General features: G+C 47.1%; 1 protein-coding gene across 3 annotated transcripts in view; it reads left to right on the forward strand.

The window, feature by feature from the left end:
* The first annotated feature begins 2334 nt into the window (after positions 1-2334).
* LOC147457066 (Core-2/I-branching beta-1,6-N-acetylglucosaminyltransferase family protein) overlaps positions 2335-16023 on the forward strand; it is an 82147-nt gene continuing 68458 nt past the window's right edge. Inside the window, exons 1-3 of one of the 3 annotated variants that reach the window (XM_086512089.1) lie at positions 2335-2841; positions 8799-8915; positions 8994-9094. In XM_086512089.1, coding sequence (XP_086368215.1) covers positions 2593-2841; positions 8799-8915; positions 8994-9094 — 467 coding nt within the window. In that variant the 5' untranslated portion in view covers positions 2335-2592. Of the gene's footprint in view, positions 2842-8785; positions 8916-8993; positions 9095-16023 lie in introns of those variants that run through there. The other 2 variants (XM_086512090.1, XM_086512091.1) reach the window with 2 other exon arrangements.

The raw sequence follows: 16023 nt of genomic DNA on the forward strand, positions 1-16023 counted from the left end.
GCTTAACTAGAAGGTCTTCTAGGTATAGCCTCTAGTCAGCCCTCAGACATGAAATACTTTGCTCTCGTGATTAAACAACTTAATTGACCAAAGAGAATTGAGAAGTTTGGCCATGGTATTAATAGTTGACCTCTAGTGCCTCTCGACCCTAGACTTGTTTATTTTTTGACCTTTACAAGTACTTATGCGTTTGATTATATTACAATTTAATGTTGAGTGCTGAAAAATTATTTAATATTTTGTTACCAATCAATATGTGTGCCTATTCACTGCATATGCTTTTTAATTATATATGTTCTATGAGAATGCAATTACTATGCCATTTTTGATTGATTTTGCAGTGTTTGAAGAAAGCTAAAGACATTCAATCTCAGATGCTCTTCCACCTCGACGAACGGGCTTCACCTCACTAGCTTCCGAGGACGAAATCTACATCAAGAAGAGGGACATGTTAACCACTTACGGACACCCTGTCACCTTTGACAAACGCCTTATCACTTTATTTGAGTCATGGAACGGGCTTGTCGGTCCTATAGGTATATAGGTGCCGATGAGAGGCGCACCACTTATCTCATTTTTACATTATTTTTGCTATGACCGGTCACTTTGGGCGCCCATGTATGAATATGTCAGATTCATATAAAAGGTCCATTTTGGCCTAAAATCCTCATTCCGAGGTGCATGCTAAAGAAGTGCTCTTGCTCTACCTCTACCTTCTTCTCCATCGTGTGCTCATGAGTGTGTGTGTGTGTGTTATGCTTGAGAGAGAGAGAGAGAGAGAGAGATGAGAGAGAGAGCATTGCAGTTGCATCGGCTGCGGTGAGGCGGTTGAGCGCGGTGACGGCGGTTCCCTTTTCTTCGTGGCACGGAATCCTTCACGATGGCAAGCATAGAGCGGTGAGTAACACACCATTAGCCCCTTTGAGCTTACTAGGATAGTCTCGTTGTGTCCTTGCAGCCATTCGTGGCTCGCACACAGTGTTCGACATGTCCCCATCCTCCGACACGTGCGGTAGAAGCGCACAACGACACCTTAGGTACTCCACTTTTATCCTAAATCATAAGATAAAAGCCTTAGGTTAAGGACACTGAAAGTGTTAAATTGAATTCTGGAGCTATACTGCAGATTTTTGAGTGTAGAATGGTGCAACTTGTAGCTGAGAAAATAGACTACTTGCAAAAGAAGGGCTGATAGACCTGGTTGAGATTTCAAGCACTAGGATAGTCTCGTTGTGTCCTTGCAGCCATTCGTGGCTCGCACACAGTGTTCGACAAGTCCCCATCCTCCGACACGTGCGATAGAAGCGCACAACGACACCTTAGGTGCTCCACTTTTATCCTAAATCATAAGATAAAAACCTTAGGTTAAGGACACTGAAAGTGTTAAATTGAATTCTGGAGCTATACTGCAGATTTTTGAGTGTAGAATGGTGCAACTTGTAGCTGAGAAATTAGACTACTTGCAAAAGAAGGGCTGATAGACCTGGTTGAGATTTCAAGCATCGCGAAGGAGATTTCAGAATCGTAGTACAAAAAAAATGTGCCCTTGTTGCACAAAGCACCTTGGGTGGGAAGTGGACAAAGAAAGCAAACGCCTCGAACTCTCGTCTTAGCCAATTGTAGCAAAACACGTCAGTGCGATCTGTCCAACTACCTGAGCATGCTCATCCTGTCCACACTGATTTTGCCACCAATTTATTGAGCACAAGTTCTGCCTTTAGAAAAAACAAAGAAACACGTGTGAATTATATTAGAAGGGGCTAAAAATTACATATATGAGGTGAAGTTTGTATATTCCCCCAATCAACCAATCAAGGCTTCCATGCCTTCCGCCTTATTTTGGGGCTTGTTCTGTAAGTCCTCAGGACTAAAGGGCACGTAGTCTTCCGTGATGGGATACATGGAGGAGAAGTCTTGGAACAAAAGAGAGGCGTGCACTACCGTCCAATCCGAAAAAAGTAAACACGGACATCGAGTAAAAGTAAACTCACATGCATTTCAATGAAATGCACCCGCGCGCCCGGTTAAGACATTGGGCCACGACACTCGTTTGCGTTCGAATCCGACGACGACCTACCACGTGAAATTTTTGGATGCTGTCGGATCTCCTTGAGATCCACGTGCTTAGTTCTCCACTGCTGATCCCATGAATGATGACGGGTCTTCATTAAAGACCCAGTGCCACCTAGAAGTGGGGCTTCTGCCGTACTGTTGACTCTTGAGGCCAAGGCTCAACACAAACGAAAAAGATTATTAAAGTGGAAAGATACACCTTAAAAGTTGCCGGTGGCATGGTCTTGCTCTCAGCACTTTAACGACCACAAACGCACGCAATGCGCACGCTTTTTCTCGCGCGGCTCCCGCCTTGCCCGTATGGTGTTTCATTTTCGCGCTGCGTCGCTGCCATCTCGTTAGCATTTTGCAGACATGCGCGTCAGCCCCTTATACGCGCTTTACGCACACTCCCACCCTGCGCGCACCTTCAATCCGCAGAAAGGCAAGATGGGACTTTGAGTTTGGTCTGCCTTTGTCATGTCATGATCTGTGCGGAGGAGTTCTGTGCTCAATGATCCCTGCCTAAGGCTTCTTTTCATGTCGAAGAAGAAGATTGCGTGCCAGCATAAGTGGAGATGGAAGGTCGTATATGGCATTTGCGCATTTACCCTTTTGCTTACCCTCCTCAAGTTGCAGTTACTCATGAACTGGTCATACCACAACATTGACGGTGACAAGACATGGACTGAGATTGATTCTGCCATTCCAGCTCATCCTAAATTAGCCTTCCTTTTCCTCGCTCGCAACCGCATGCCGCTGGATATTGTCTGGGATCTCTTCTTCCAAGTAAGTTTAACTAAGTGCTTCAGTGATTCGGTCATTAGTATTAACAAACATAACAAAGGTGAATGGCAATTGTGTGCATGCCCTAGAGATAAAGCCCACACAGGAATTAGGCACCTGCCAAGGATTTAACTTCATGCTTATAAGTTATAACGGTTGTGAGCAAGCTCAGCTAGGTCTTTATGTGGTCTTCTGGTCCAAGGAGAGTCTTACAATACAATAATTGCTGAAAGAGGTCATTTGATTGTCTGTTCTAATCAACCTTTCCACATAGTCTCTCTAGAAAATTCACCATTATGTTGGAATGTTGGAGTGTGCAGCACAAGAAGAGAGAGAGAGAGAGAGAGAGAGAGAGAGAGAGAGAGAGAGAGAGAGAGAGAGAAGGGGGGTCAAGATTAAGATTTTTAGCTCTTTTTAGTCTGGACCATGGACACAACACATGGCACTACGCACTGCCCTCATGGTTTATTTTGCATTCTTCATACATGCCACCTTGATGTACACATAGCACTTACTTTCTACTCATCACCTTGTACATCCTCTGGATGAGAGGCCTTTGAGCATCTCCGGTGGTCTTTTTGCTCTGCCCATACCAGCATGCTGTATCTTCCTGTAGCGCTAGCTGTCGGGATGACTCAAGGGCTAGCCGAGCATATCTGTCTTTGAGGAGGCCCCGTACACTATGCATGAAAGATATTGATCTAGTAAGTGCCTTGACCATGAGAGAGGGGGCGGCTAGCTCGGCTCGAATAATCTCATGTGACACCAAAGCCTTAGCCGAATCATCAGAGAGATCATAGAGACTAAAGGCCTCTCCATACATTTCCATCCATCAGTGCTACCAGATCTGCCATGGTGGTCCATTGAGGGTCCCCAAATCCGAACTTCGTGCTGAAGCCACTAGAGTGTCAAAAAGCTAGAGCTTTGTTCGAGGTTCTTGAAAGTGAACCTGTGAGCTCATCCTCTCCAATTGTCACGTGCACATGACTCTATGCTTCATCGACTTCTAGAGCGAGTTTTCCCCTTCTTCCTAGATAGGATTGTTTAGAATCATCGGAGGATTAGTACTGACAATTTTATGACCCTGTTCGCAGGACCTGCATGTCCGGACAAGTCTATTAGATTAGGGTTTCTAGGTTTGGAACCCTCTTGGATAAATGGGTCGTACTTGCGTTTTGACAAATGTTATTACACTACGGTTGACATCTGGCATGCCGTGCATGTAGTTTTAGGTTAGAGGAATCCAATTAACCATTGCCCGTGTCGATCGGATTCTTGGGTGGCAAATGTGCGACAGTTTTCACCCAAACTGACTCCCCCTGAACTAACTTATTAATAAATCATTTTAATTAATGATTTATTTGTCGGGTGTGGTGGACGGATTGCCCTACCCAAGCTTAAATAAATTCATAAGCCCAAAATCTCACCTATGAAAAGGACAACCCCATTGTTCTGCCATAAGTTGCAGATGGACCTAGTGCTTGCAGACTGCAGATCAGCCCTCAGCGTATTGTAGTGTACCAGCCTAGCGTTTTTTGTCCTAGACCAGCCTGGTGATTCGGCAACGGCATATCAGCACCAGCGCTTGCAGATTTCAGCCCAGCCAGCTAGCGTTTTTAGATTTCAGCTTTCCGTTGCCGGAAAGATGCTCGGATCTACTCTCGTAGTTTCTCGTTGCAGTCCGGTACTTTGACAGCCCATTGAGCCTCCCCTCAGCCATTCCCGCGCGGGCATCCAGTGCTCCATTGCTGCCCATCATCGTGATCTGCGTTTTCAGCCCTGCTTTATGCGAGAGATCTGCTGCATTTTACATCGCAGATCTGTGTTTTTGCAGCCAGCTTTCAACCCTTCATTCCTCTTACATCAGGAGCGCAATTCAACTCCAGATCTTCCCCTTGATGGCCATCCGCAATCCCACATTGAGAGGAGAAGAAACATGCAAGTCCAACATCATCATCAGGAGGAGCTTTCATTGCAAGGGGAGGAGCCTTTGTGGCCTCATCCAACAACAACATCAAGGCATGCTTCAAGTGTGGGAAGCAAGGACACATTGCCAAAGATTGCCTCTCTTCCAAGGCATGCAGCAATTGCGGGAAGACTGGGCATCTTGCTTCAAATTGCTTCTTTAACGATCGAGGAGCCAGTACCAGCAAAAGAAGCTGTAAGGTGCAGCGGAAGTGAATGTTGAACTTTGCTCAAGATGAGTGCTCCGAACTGTGCTCAAGGTTTCCTTCTACTTATGGAAGGGAGAGCCTTCCGTTCCTTTAGTGAGAGAGTGCAAATGATCACAAACAAAGTGGTAAACACTGTGAATGAAGGTGCCGAGACTGAGAGATAGAGAGAGAAGAATACGACACCAGAATGTTGTCAAACCCTCCTTCAAGGGCCCCTCTCTCAGTGGTGAGAGAAGTCTTTGCTATTGATTGCACAAATCTCTACAATGGTCTAAATGCAATGGTCTTGCCGATGATGAGGACGGCGATGAGACGGGCTGAAAACTGTAAACGCTAGGGGCTGAATCTGCAAATCTTCTCTCTGCTGAATTCTAACTCTATGTCGGTGACGACGACGATGACGACGCCCCGACGACAATGCGCTGAAAACGCAGATGCTGAAATCTGCGAATAGCGGGCTGAATCTGCAAACACGGGCTGATCTGACCGTGCGGTGAGGATCTACTGCGAGAAGGTGAGATCTACGAGGTTTGGGGGTTGCGGTGTGGAATCTAACTGCTGAAAATGCAAAATGCTGATGCACGTGAAGGTTTTGTCACCGGGAATATGCAAAACACTGACGGTAGTTTGCAATTGCAAAAACGTTGGGCTAATCTGTTGTCTGTTGCAAAAATGCTAGGGGATTTGATGTGAATCTGCTAACGCCGGGCTGATCTGCAACTGCAAAACGCTTGGGCTGATCTCCAAATGCTGAAAACGCTAGGCTGTTCTTGATGGCTGAAATCGCTAGGTTGTTCCACTGGGGGGTCTTGCTGAGAAGGTGCACTGCCAGACAACTGGGTCTCTGCTGTCTCTTTTGCCAGATACTGCTAGCACTAGGTTTCTTATAGTTGTAAAAAATGTCCTACCCAATTTTTCAACAGTCACTTATTAATAATAAGTGAAAAATGGCTAAGATAGGGAAAATGGGTTCTATGCGTTGTAAAATGCTCCTGATGGGTACTGACTGTAATCTGATGATCATGTTGTGTGCAACTAGAGGAAATGCAACTACTCTAAGTGCCTGGACATGCACGGTCTGTGAACAGACTCACAAAGGTGCCAGAACACTTCCTACGTTAACTGAACCCTTGTCATGAAGTAGCTTGTCCATATGCACATAGGGTTAGATGTGCATGTGACAAAAGCGGCATCAGCAGCAACCGAGCATCAACAAATATGATTAAAGAAGAAGAGGAGGTAGCGGAAGAAGTCGGCAGCAACAATATTGTTTACACTGATGTTTTGTAAACTCAATTTTTTACCCCTTGTAATGAAGTCATGGTATTTGACCTCATCAAGGGGAGATATATTGTCTCTTGGATTAGAGATGGTTGGTCTCGTGGATTAGAGATGCCATGTATTGCTCGTGGATTGGAGTGGACTCCCGGATTAGAGTTGGTTAGAGTCATCATTATCATCATCATAGCCCAAAGCCCAAGGGGAGACTTGTTGGGTTTGTTGTCTTTAGTCTATGAGTGGGAACTACCTCTAGTCTACTAGGATGCTTAGTTGGCCTAGGGTGGATACCTAGGTGGATGGTGATGTGGAAAGCTTGTACCACACATTGTACTACACTCTAGCTCTCCTATATAAGAGCACTCTTGTAGCTTCTTTTATATGCTTATTTTATCTCGTTTCGTTTGGGTCTACACTATAGCCTAATCTCTATTGCTTAACCCTAGTTGATTAAGCTTGTAATTAGCATGTCATTATTATGACCGCCTCTCTCTCTTATCCCCCCTAATCCTTACAGTTGACGGGTGGTTCGTGACCACCGCTGGTCGCACCTTCATTGTGTACTTCATCATCACAGCCTAAATTTGTGTCAGAATCATCACTCCTCTCCATGATGTTGGAGGATCTGGGCATGTGATGAGGCTTGGTCAAGGTAGAAGAGAAAAAATTTGCAAATCTGCCAACCTACAGCCGGAATCAGCCCCAAATGAGTGAAAAACGCAGGGAAAATAGCAAATGGTCTCATTTTGTCGCGGAAATTCAGTACCAAATACTCGTACAAATCACCGATTTGATTCAAGAGCACAGCGTGGCTCTGATACCATGTCAAAGGTGTAGCGGAAAAGGGTGAATCATAACAACGAACAAATTCTTGAGATTCTCGTGACAGTCAAAGGCCTCGTTTGACGTCTCAACAACGATATGCCTTATCACAAGAAGGTCGATGCTTTAAATGCTTTCAAATAGGACATAACTATACGGGTTGTCCCCATCGCATTGATAGACCAACGGAGCCGACGCCTGCGTTGACGGTCGACAAAACCCCTGGACCATCTCCAGCTCAACGAGCTAAAGTGGCCGTTGGACTTGTACCTGACATCTATGACATACGCCTTGGAAGTGCAAATGAATTGTGACGAGCATTTGGCAAAGTCAATGGCAGGGCGAGGTCAGGCAAACCTCAGTAAAAAATGCTTGACCCATAAAAAGAAATAAATATGGAAGAGTACTTTGACCAAGGAAGGCCCTCCCCACGTTCACGCACTCTCACAACACCAACATCGAGAAGGTCGGAGAGTTCTCAAGGACGATGCAACAATTGGAGGAATGTGGTTCTCTAAGTAACTAATCTGGTGCACAAGGTCCTAAGTAAGTTTCGTCTATCTTTCTAGCACTTGTGTGACACCATAACTCTCCAAGATCCCTTTCCTTCAAAATGAATAATTCTTCTCTCGCAAATGACAAATTTCTCAATAAGAGAGAGAACAAGCACAAAAATGCTCTTGTTGCTCAAAAGAGAGGGAGCCCTTGAGGAAGAGTAAATTCTGGAAGGAATTGAAAGCCAACAAAGCTTCTTGCCCTAGTGTCCAAAGTCCTCTTTTTTGAAGGCACATGAACATGAGCATGTAGGTTTATGATCTGTAAATACCTCTTCTTGAGTGATGATGTCCACCACTTTGTGAGAAAGCAGTTGAGAAGATAAGTCAATGTAGCCACTTCTCCCCAAAGTGAGGAAGGTAGAGAGGCACCATGCAAGAGAGTGCGAGCCATCTCCTTCATTGCTCGTTCTTTCTCTCCACAACACCATTTTACTGAGGGGTTTAGGAGAGTTTTTCAGAAGAGAGATGAAACAAATGGTGTAAATCTATTGTCATTGTTGTTCTCAAGATAGAGACTTTCAATTTAAATTGGTTTTCAACTTAGCTGGTCCACTCTTGAAAGTTAGGGAGAGCATCAGACTTCTTAGCAAGAAAAAATACCCACGTCTCTTTTGAGAAATCATCAATAAGTATCAAATAAAACTTAGAGCCACCAAGAGAATCCACCTCCACATGACTTGCAAAATTAGCATGCAAAAAGCTTTAGAATATAGAGGCACAAGGGGTAGCCTCCTCTGAGACCCTCCGCACATGAAGAGCAACATGATGAGGCTTGCGAAGCTTGGGCAAGCCAATAACCATATCCTTGGAAACAAGGTGCTGCAATGTAGCAATAGAAACATGATCAAAATGTGAATGCCAAAAAATACTGCCATCATCTGTTATAAGTGTTTTGGTTGGAGAGAGTAACTAATGCACATATTACACCTGTGGAAGAGAAAGACTGTATACGATACAAGCCACATTTTGGTGGAATATGGACTTTGATGTTTCTTTGTATGTATTTGACATTGAGACACTGCCTTAGACTTTTGTGCTTTCTTTCTTGTTTAAATGCTGTTGAGATATTTTCTTTGATTAATTTTGGTCACTAACATCCTGTAACATTAAGAAAAGTTAAATTTTACAGGAAGCTGCAAAGGGTTCTTTTTCAGTATACATACATTCGAGGCCTGGATTTGTTTACAATAAACGAACCACAATGTGCAAACACTTCTTCAATCGTCAGCTATCGAATAGTGTTCTGGTACTCTTTATAGACTTTCTAGTTTCTTATTCAATGATAGTATGCAGTTTTTTCCATCTCTCATCACAAATTATGCAGGTAGACTGGGGGGAAGCAAGCATGATTGAAGCAGAAAGGCTTCTACTCGTAGAGGCTCTTAAGGATCCTGCAAACGATCGTTTTCTTCTCGTTTCTGATAGGTGACTATTTAGGTGTATGTGTTTGTTACACCTTTATAAGTTTTCGAATGCGTAGTATTATGTGTACATGTAAGTAGCCTTTATGAACTAAGTTTCTATGTAGATATGATTTTCCGGGCTGTGATAGTAGTTACATTCCTCCAAGAAAGTGTTCATGAAAGAGCAATTTCCAAGGCATATTCTGTTAAGCAAAAGGAAGACTAGCACTTCCTAGAGATTTTGAGTCCTCTGTTGCTTCACAGGTCTAGGGCATACTTGTATGGCTAGTATGTCTCCGGGCTGGCCACCCATAGTCTAGGTTGTACCTGGTCTGGCCGCCCAAGTTTGGGACTGACCGCCCACTTTGTCCGAGCGCCCTCATATATTTCCATATATCATTGTCTTGTTGGTTTGTGGGGGATTTTTATCAGGCCTTTCCCTACCTCCCCTTGGGCACCAATTTATAGGGCCAGGGGGGTACCCACTTCCACAATATACTATTGTACTGAGGGTCTTCTGCTCATGGTAGTCATAAGGGGCTGATCGCCCCCTCTTCACCATTTCTAGCATTTGTGTTCTTTGTGTGTGTCTCTCTCTCCCCTCTCACGCTTCCGCACATGTGCACTCTCACACTTTGCCCTACCTCCCCTTGGGCACCTATTTATGGGGCTAGGGGGGTACCCACTTCCACACTATCTGGTCATTGTGTATTGGGGCTTCTGCTCATGGTAGTCATGGGGAGCTGATCACCCCCTCTTCACCATATCTTGCGTTTGTGGTCTACTCTCTCTCTCTCTCTCTCTCTCTCTCTCTCTCTCTCTCTCTCTCTCTCACGCTTCCGCACACGTGCACTCTCACATGGTATCAACAGCTTCAGACTCTCCGTGGGAACATCGCTTCATCATCGGCATCCGATACTCCTCCCAAGGGACCACAACAGCCAGCGTTTTTTGAGAATCACCATTGATCTTAGCAAACAGGCCTAGCCCTAGTAGTTCTGCACACTTTTGTCGTGGGAACACTGCAAAACAACCTAGCGTTTTTGCAGTGCCCAGCATTTTTACACCTCAGCCTTGCGTTTTTGCAATTATAGGCATCGATCTCATCCTCCCTCTCTTGGCGCCCCCTCCTTGTAGCAAAACGCAGTAGATCGGTATCAAATCAACCCTGCGTTTTTGGACCAGGTCTGTGTTTTTCAGCCCTTGCTGCATTTTCTAAGGTTGTTGCGTTTTCCGCAAACGCTAAACCTGTTGCATACACGGGTGTGGCCAAGGCACTCACGCGAGAACCCCCTCATCTGACCCTTTGCGACGCCCCCGTACTGATCGGTGGCGTACAGGCACGCTGAAATCTCTGTTACAACAGCGTTTTCAGCACCCTTTGCAGCGTTTTTTGGGCGGACAGCAGGCTGATTTTTTTGCCTATTGCGTGATCACTCCATTGCTTGTCAGGACACCATCTGGTGGTTGTCTGAGCGGTTATTGTGGACTGCTACAACTTTGGAGACAATACCTTCTACGGCGACTTGAGATCTTATCCATTGATCCTTGGGAGATCCATTCATTCCAACCATCATTCAACGGTTGCGCACTCTAGAGGGGGTGGTTTGCTATGGATACACCTACGCACTCATCAGAGGAGTTCACACGAGATATGTCCATGCTCATGGCATATGGGATCACGACATTCCTAGAGACGACACCACCATCTTGGGTGGACAGACACTTACCACTTGACCTTGACATGTCAGATCACTTGCTTACATAAGAGCATCTACATGGACTTAGGGAGAGGATCTTGGATCTCTTCTTGGACAGGTTCATTGCTTGGATCTACAGACTGGAGTGGGACTTCAGTGCTTTGGACTCCCTTGGAGAGTTTACCCGCAAGATGGGGAGATTAGGCATCATTATGCAACTACATCCGGAGTTACCCGGAGCTTGGCTTGGATGGTAGTGCAGTTGCTCTTCTACACTCCTGATCATTTATTTTGCTACCTTAAGAGTGCTTACACTCACCCTTGGTAACCTTACACCAGATTTATCCCCCGACCTGGGCAGTAGGCCATTCCCAGCTCATTCACATTGAGAGCCACACCGAGATGCGGTTTGGTAGCGTTGTTGGCGCAGATTCTGTATTGGTTGACATTGGAGGATTGGAGGCAGGAGATACAGGCAAGACGGCGCAGACTGATTGGTCTGGCCTTTCCTCTTCTTAGAGGATCTTCACAGTGTAGACTGCTCAGTTTGGCTTCCCTTCTTCATACAGGATGACCACGGTGCAGACAGCTTGGTCTGACCACACCTCTCCTCAGAGGCCCTTCATAGCGCAGAATTTTGAGTCTCGCTTTCCCCTTATCTGTCACGTGCGCACTTCTCTTGCGCCACGTGGACATGCTTCTGCCATAGTCTAGCATCAGCCATAGCCTAGCTTAGGATTGAGCCTGGCACTTTGTGAGCCTCTAGCAGGACCTGCATGTTGAGGCCGGTCATAGTTGCATACCCTCTCTTGCATAGTACAATCATTTCAGCATGAGCATTTTCCAGAGCATAGAACCCTTTTTCCCAAAAAATACACATTTTTCACTTATTTATTAAAAAGCGACTTTTGTTGGAAAAGATAGTAGTGCAAATTGATAAGGACCTATAAATGAAGCCCCTCGGGCACCAGTAGAAGGCAGATCACCTGGGAGCCAGTAGGAGCACAAGACATACCAGCTTCAGCACTCGTTTTCTCACAGGAACCAGTCCCTGAAAGCCAGCGTTTTCAGATCAGACCAATCAGCATTTTCAGATCGGACCAATCAGCGTTTTTAGATCGGACCAGTCAGCATTTCAGCAGATCAGCCAGCGTTATGCAGTTTTGAGCCAAATCAGCCTGGTGTCTTTGCACTACAGAACCGCACCCTCATCAGTAGCTGCAGATCAGCCCGTCGCGGTGCGATAGTAGTAGAATCCTTGCTTTTTTAGTTTCAGCCTTGAGGCCGTCATCATCGACACCATCGTCGACGTTGTCATTATTAGAACCGTCGTCGACTTTCCGGTCTTTGACACCGAACCGTCGTCAACCTCCCGGTTTTCGACACAGAACCGTCGTCGAACCCCCGGTCTTCAACAATAGGACCGTCGTCGACCTCCCGATTTTCGGCAACAGAACCGTCGTCGACTTCATCGTCTTCGACATAGACTTCGTCGTTGGCCTCACCGTCGTCGACATAGAACCCGTCGTCAACATCTCGGTCTTCGACATAGTCTCCAACAGTACCTCGTCGTCGTCGACATTGTCGTCCTCGACATAGATCATCAGTACCTCAGTACCCCGCATCAGTAGTATCAGTACCCATTAGCATCAGCATCATTGTAGTAGCATTTGTGCAAGAATAAAGAAAGTACTTGCTCTGGCAATGGAGCAAGGGGGCCCTTGAGGGTTGGGATCCGACATCCCAGTGTCGTCTCTTTTCTCTCTCTTTCTTTCAGTTTAGTTCAATTCCTTCAATTGAAGTAAAGTGTCCCTTATGTTTGTGTGTGGAATACTAGATCCGAGCAAAACCCTTATTCTCTTCCGCGGCACCTGACATCATCTTGGATTACCCTACCTATTGACATGACACCATTCGATGGTGGTCCGTGCGGTCTCTCAGTGACTGCTGCAGCTTATGGTAGCTTCTATAGTGCAGTCTGTTTAGTCCGGCTTTCCTTGTTTCAGAGGACGTTTACGAAGCAGATTGCTACATCTGGCCTTCTTGGAGTTTTTCACAGCTTAGCCACCTGGCCACACTGTGCTACAGGTTCATGCATTGATAGGCTTTCGGTCATACTCATGACGGTTCCTGGGCTTCCTCATTCTCTTCGGACAGTTTGACTACAGACACCACAGATCCTATTGGGTAGGACACTTGTAGGTCTTTTGGCATTCTTTTACGAGGAGTTTTTTCCACACTCAGTTCGAGACCTTCACGCAGTATCTTTACCCTGTATTGGCGGAGTACAACAGTTTGCTACACTGCTGTGACGACACTTCACCATGGATATCTCTCGTAGGTTGCGACACCCCAAACTGCTACCGACATCGCAGCAGATATCTTCATCATTTGCTTCACATCTTCGGCTTCACGCGGTTTGTTTAGCATCAGGTACCGAGAGGGGGTGTTAGACTTACACCACTCTGCTGCTTCACAGGTCTAGGGCATGCATGTACAGCTAGTGTGCTCCAGGTTGGCCACCCTTTGCATATGCATATAGGCTGCATTGTCTTCTGGGCCGACCTTCCACTTTGTACGGGCGTCCTCATACTTTATTTATTTCTTGTTGGGTCATGGGAGATTTTTCCAGGCTTTGCCCTACCTCCGCTTGGGCACCTATTTATGGGCCAGAGGGGTACCACTTCCACACTATCTGGTCATTGTGTATTGGGGCTTCTGCTCATGGTAGTGATGGGGAGCTGATCACCCCGTCTTCACCATATCTTGTGTTTGTGGTCTACTCTCTCTCTCTCTCTCTCTCTCTCTCTCTCTCTCTCTCGCTTCCGCATACGTGCACTCTCACAAGGAGGCGTGAGGCGGAGCGGCGGCGTATGCGGGAGGAGGTGGGGGATGCGGCAGAGCTGAAGTGGATGCAGCTTGCTCAGTGGGGTCTTGCTGAAGGAGGTCAAAACGGTTCCCTGTCGGAACGCAATGCTACTGAGCTGCAGGAGGTCGGCCACCACGGGGAGTAGTGTGGCGAGCTTGTTCCTGTCGGCGGTTGCTACCAGCCTGTATGCCTTGAGTATTTGGCTGCTGGGCATGCTCAGCCTTGGGAGGCTGCACATGCACTGTGGGTCGAGATCTCCTGCGAGGACATGCCTTTGCTAAATGGCCCATCTGTCTGCAAATGAAGCACTGATTTGGGAGATCCGAATACTCCACACTCTGTCTGATCCAACCCCCACTCACACAAGGCAACAGTATCACCTTTCGGGAGGGAGTGTGTGTGTCTCGAACAAGAATCTTCACAATAGGTAAACCTGTGGCCTTGGCCACAACTGAAGCTGTAGTGCACAGAGACTCCAGAACTGTCTCGAACATGGGACGAATCCTGGGGAGAAGAGGGAGGTACTCTCTTTTCAGGCTTGGGAAGCATATCGAGATAGGCAAGTCGGCCTCCTTCTCAAGCACATCTGTAGTAGGGTCGAAACCATGATGCCATCGTCTGAAGTAAGCTCGAGTTTCTCGGATACCAAGCGGGCTCATCGATATCACGTTGGCCATCATCTCTGGATACTCGAACTCTATCTGATAGTACCCTCTCTCGAGGACTGGACATCGGTGATCTTACCCACATGGAAGGAGAGTCGGGCCTGGAGTAAATTCCGAACCTCCCCATGGCTGGGTCGAGTGCCAATAATCTTGCAGATAACCGAGGAGGCTTGCAAACGTTCCACCTCGGCCATCAAACTCGCTTGCTCTTCTGGCGAAAGAGCAAGTCGAAGGGTCGGCTCCGCGGGGCCGGGCGTGTTAGATTTACACCACTCTGCTGCTTCACTCAGGTCTAGGGCATACATGTAGGGCTAGTGTGCTTCCGGGCTGGCCACCCTTTGCATATGCATTTAGACTCCATTGTCCGGCTGCCCACTCCGGGCCGGCCCGCCCACCTTTGTCCGGCTCAGGCGCCCATTTTATATCTCATATATATTTCTTTTCTTGCTGGGTCGTGGGGGATTTTTCCAGGGTTTGCCCTACCTCCTCTTGGGCACCTATTTATGGGGCCAGGGATGTACCCACTTCCATCATTTGGTTGTTGTATTGGGTCTTCTGCTCATGGTAGTCATGGGGGGCTAATCGCCCCCTCTTCGCCACTCATAGCGTTTGTGCGCTCTCTCTCTCTCTCTCTCTCTCTCTCTCTCTCTCTCTCTCTCTGTGCGCGCGCCACTGCTGCTGCCCCTGTGCGCGCCACTGCTGCTGCCCCCTGTGCGCGCCACCGCTGCTGCTCTTTCACCCCCTGCGCGCGCCACTGCTGCTGCTGCTGAACCCGTTGTGGCTGACCTGTTGCGACTGCACGCTGCCAAGGCTGTAGCACTTGCTGCTGCCTCACTGTTGCAGCATTACCAAGTGCACCAGGCCCGCTGCCCTGGAGGAAAGAGCAAGAAGAGATGAAGGCACAAATCGATCTCCTTCATGCTTCCATCACATCCCTCACCCCCGAAGAAGGAGAGATTAAAGAGGAGGCTAAGGAAGCCCTCAAGGAGGAGATCACCAAAGCCCTCACCGCAAGCATTGAGGACAAATTAGAGGCCACCAAAGAAGGATGGGTCGAAGTGGTCAAAAAGAACATCAAGAAGGTTGCAAGAGAGGAAGCCCAAAAAGATGAGGTACTCATCGTACACACAACCATCGAGGAGGAGAAGATGCGACAAGCTCGCCGTCTCAATGTGCGAGTGACCGGCATCAAAGAAGAAGAAGGGTCTACACCCGAGAGCGATGGGAAAGCTTTATGCAAGAAAGTGGGATACAAGGAAGAAGAAATCCCTTTCTCCAAAGTTTGGAGAGCCGGCAAAGATCCAAAGAAGAGAGCTCTCATCCTCCAATTCGCCTCCGAGGAGTCTCGAACTTCTTTCCTCCGAAAGAGGGTCATCTTGAGAGGGCTAGAAGGCCCCCCGATTTATCTTGATGATGACCTCACAAAGATGCAACAAGATCACCGTCGCGCGTGCATGCCTAGAGTCCACCAAGCCCGCAAAGAAGGGAAGAAGGCAGTATATGGAGATGGTAGGGTTATCATTGATGGCAAGACCATCGCATAGGGACTCGCGGCCTGTGGGACACACGAGGAGATTCATGTCACGGTTTGGAATTGCAATGGAGACCTATGGACACACCCAGAGAGACGTGAGGAGGTGATGAGAGGTCGAGACATCATTCTACTTACAGAGACACACGAGAGCCCAGAGAGAGGGCTACCACAGATACATGGATT

The sequence above is a fragment of the Adiantum capillus-veneris genome, chromosome 5 (assembly GCF_014529385.1).
Source record: "Adiantum capillus-veneris isolate H3 chromosome 5, ASM1452938v2, whole genome shotgun sequence".
Lineage (NCBI taxonomy): Eukaryota > Viridiplantae > Streptophyta > Polypodiopsida > Polypodiales > Pteridaceae > Adiantum > Adiantum capillus-veneris.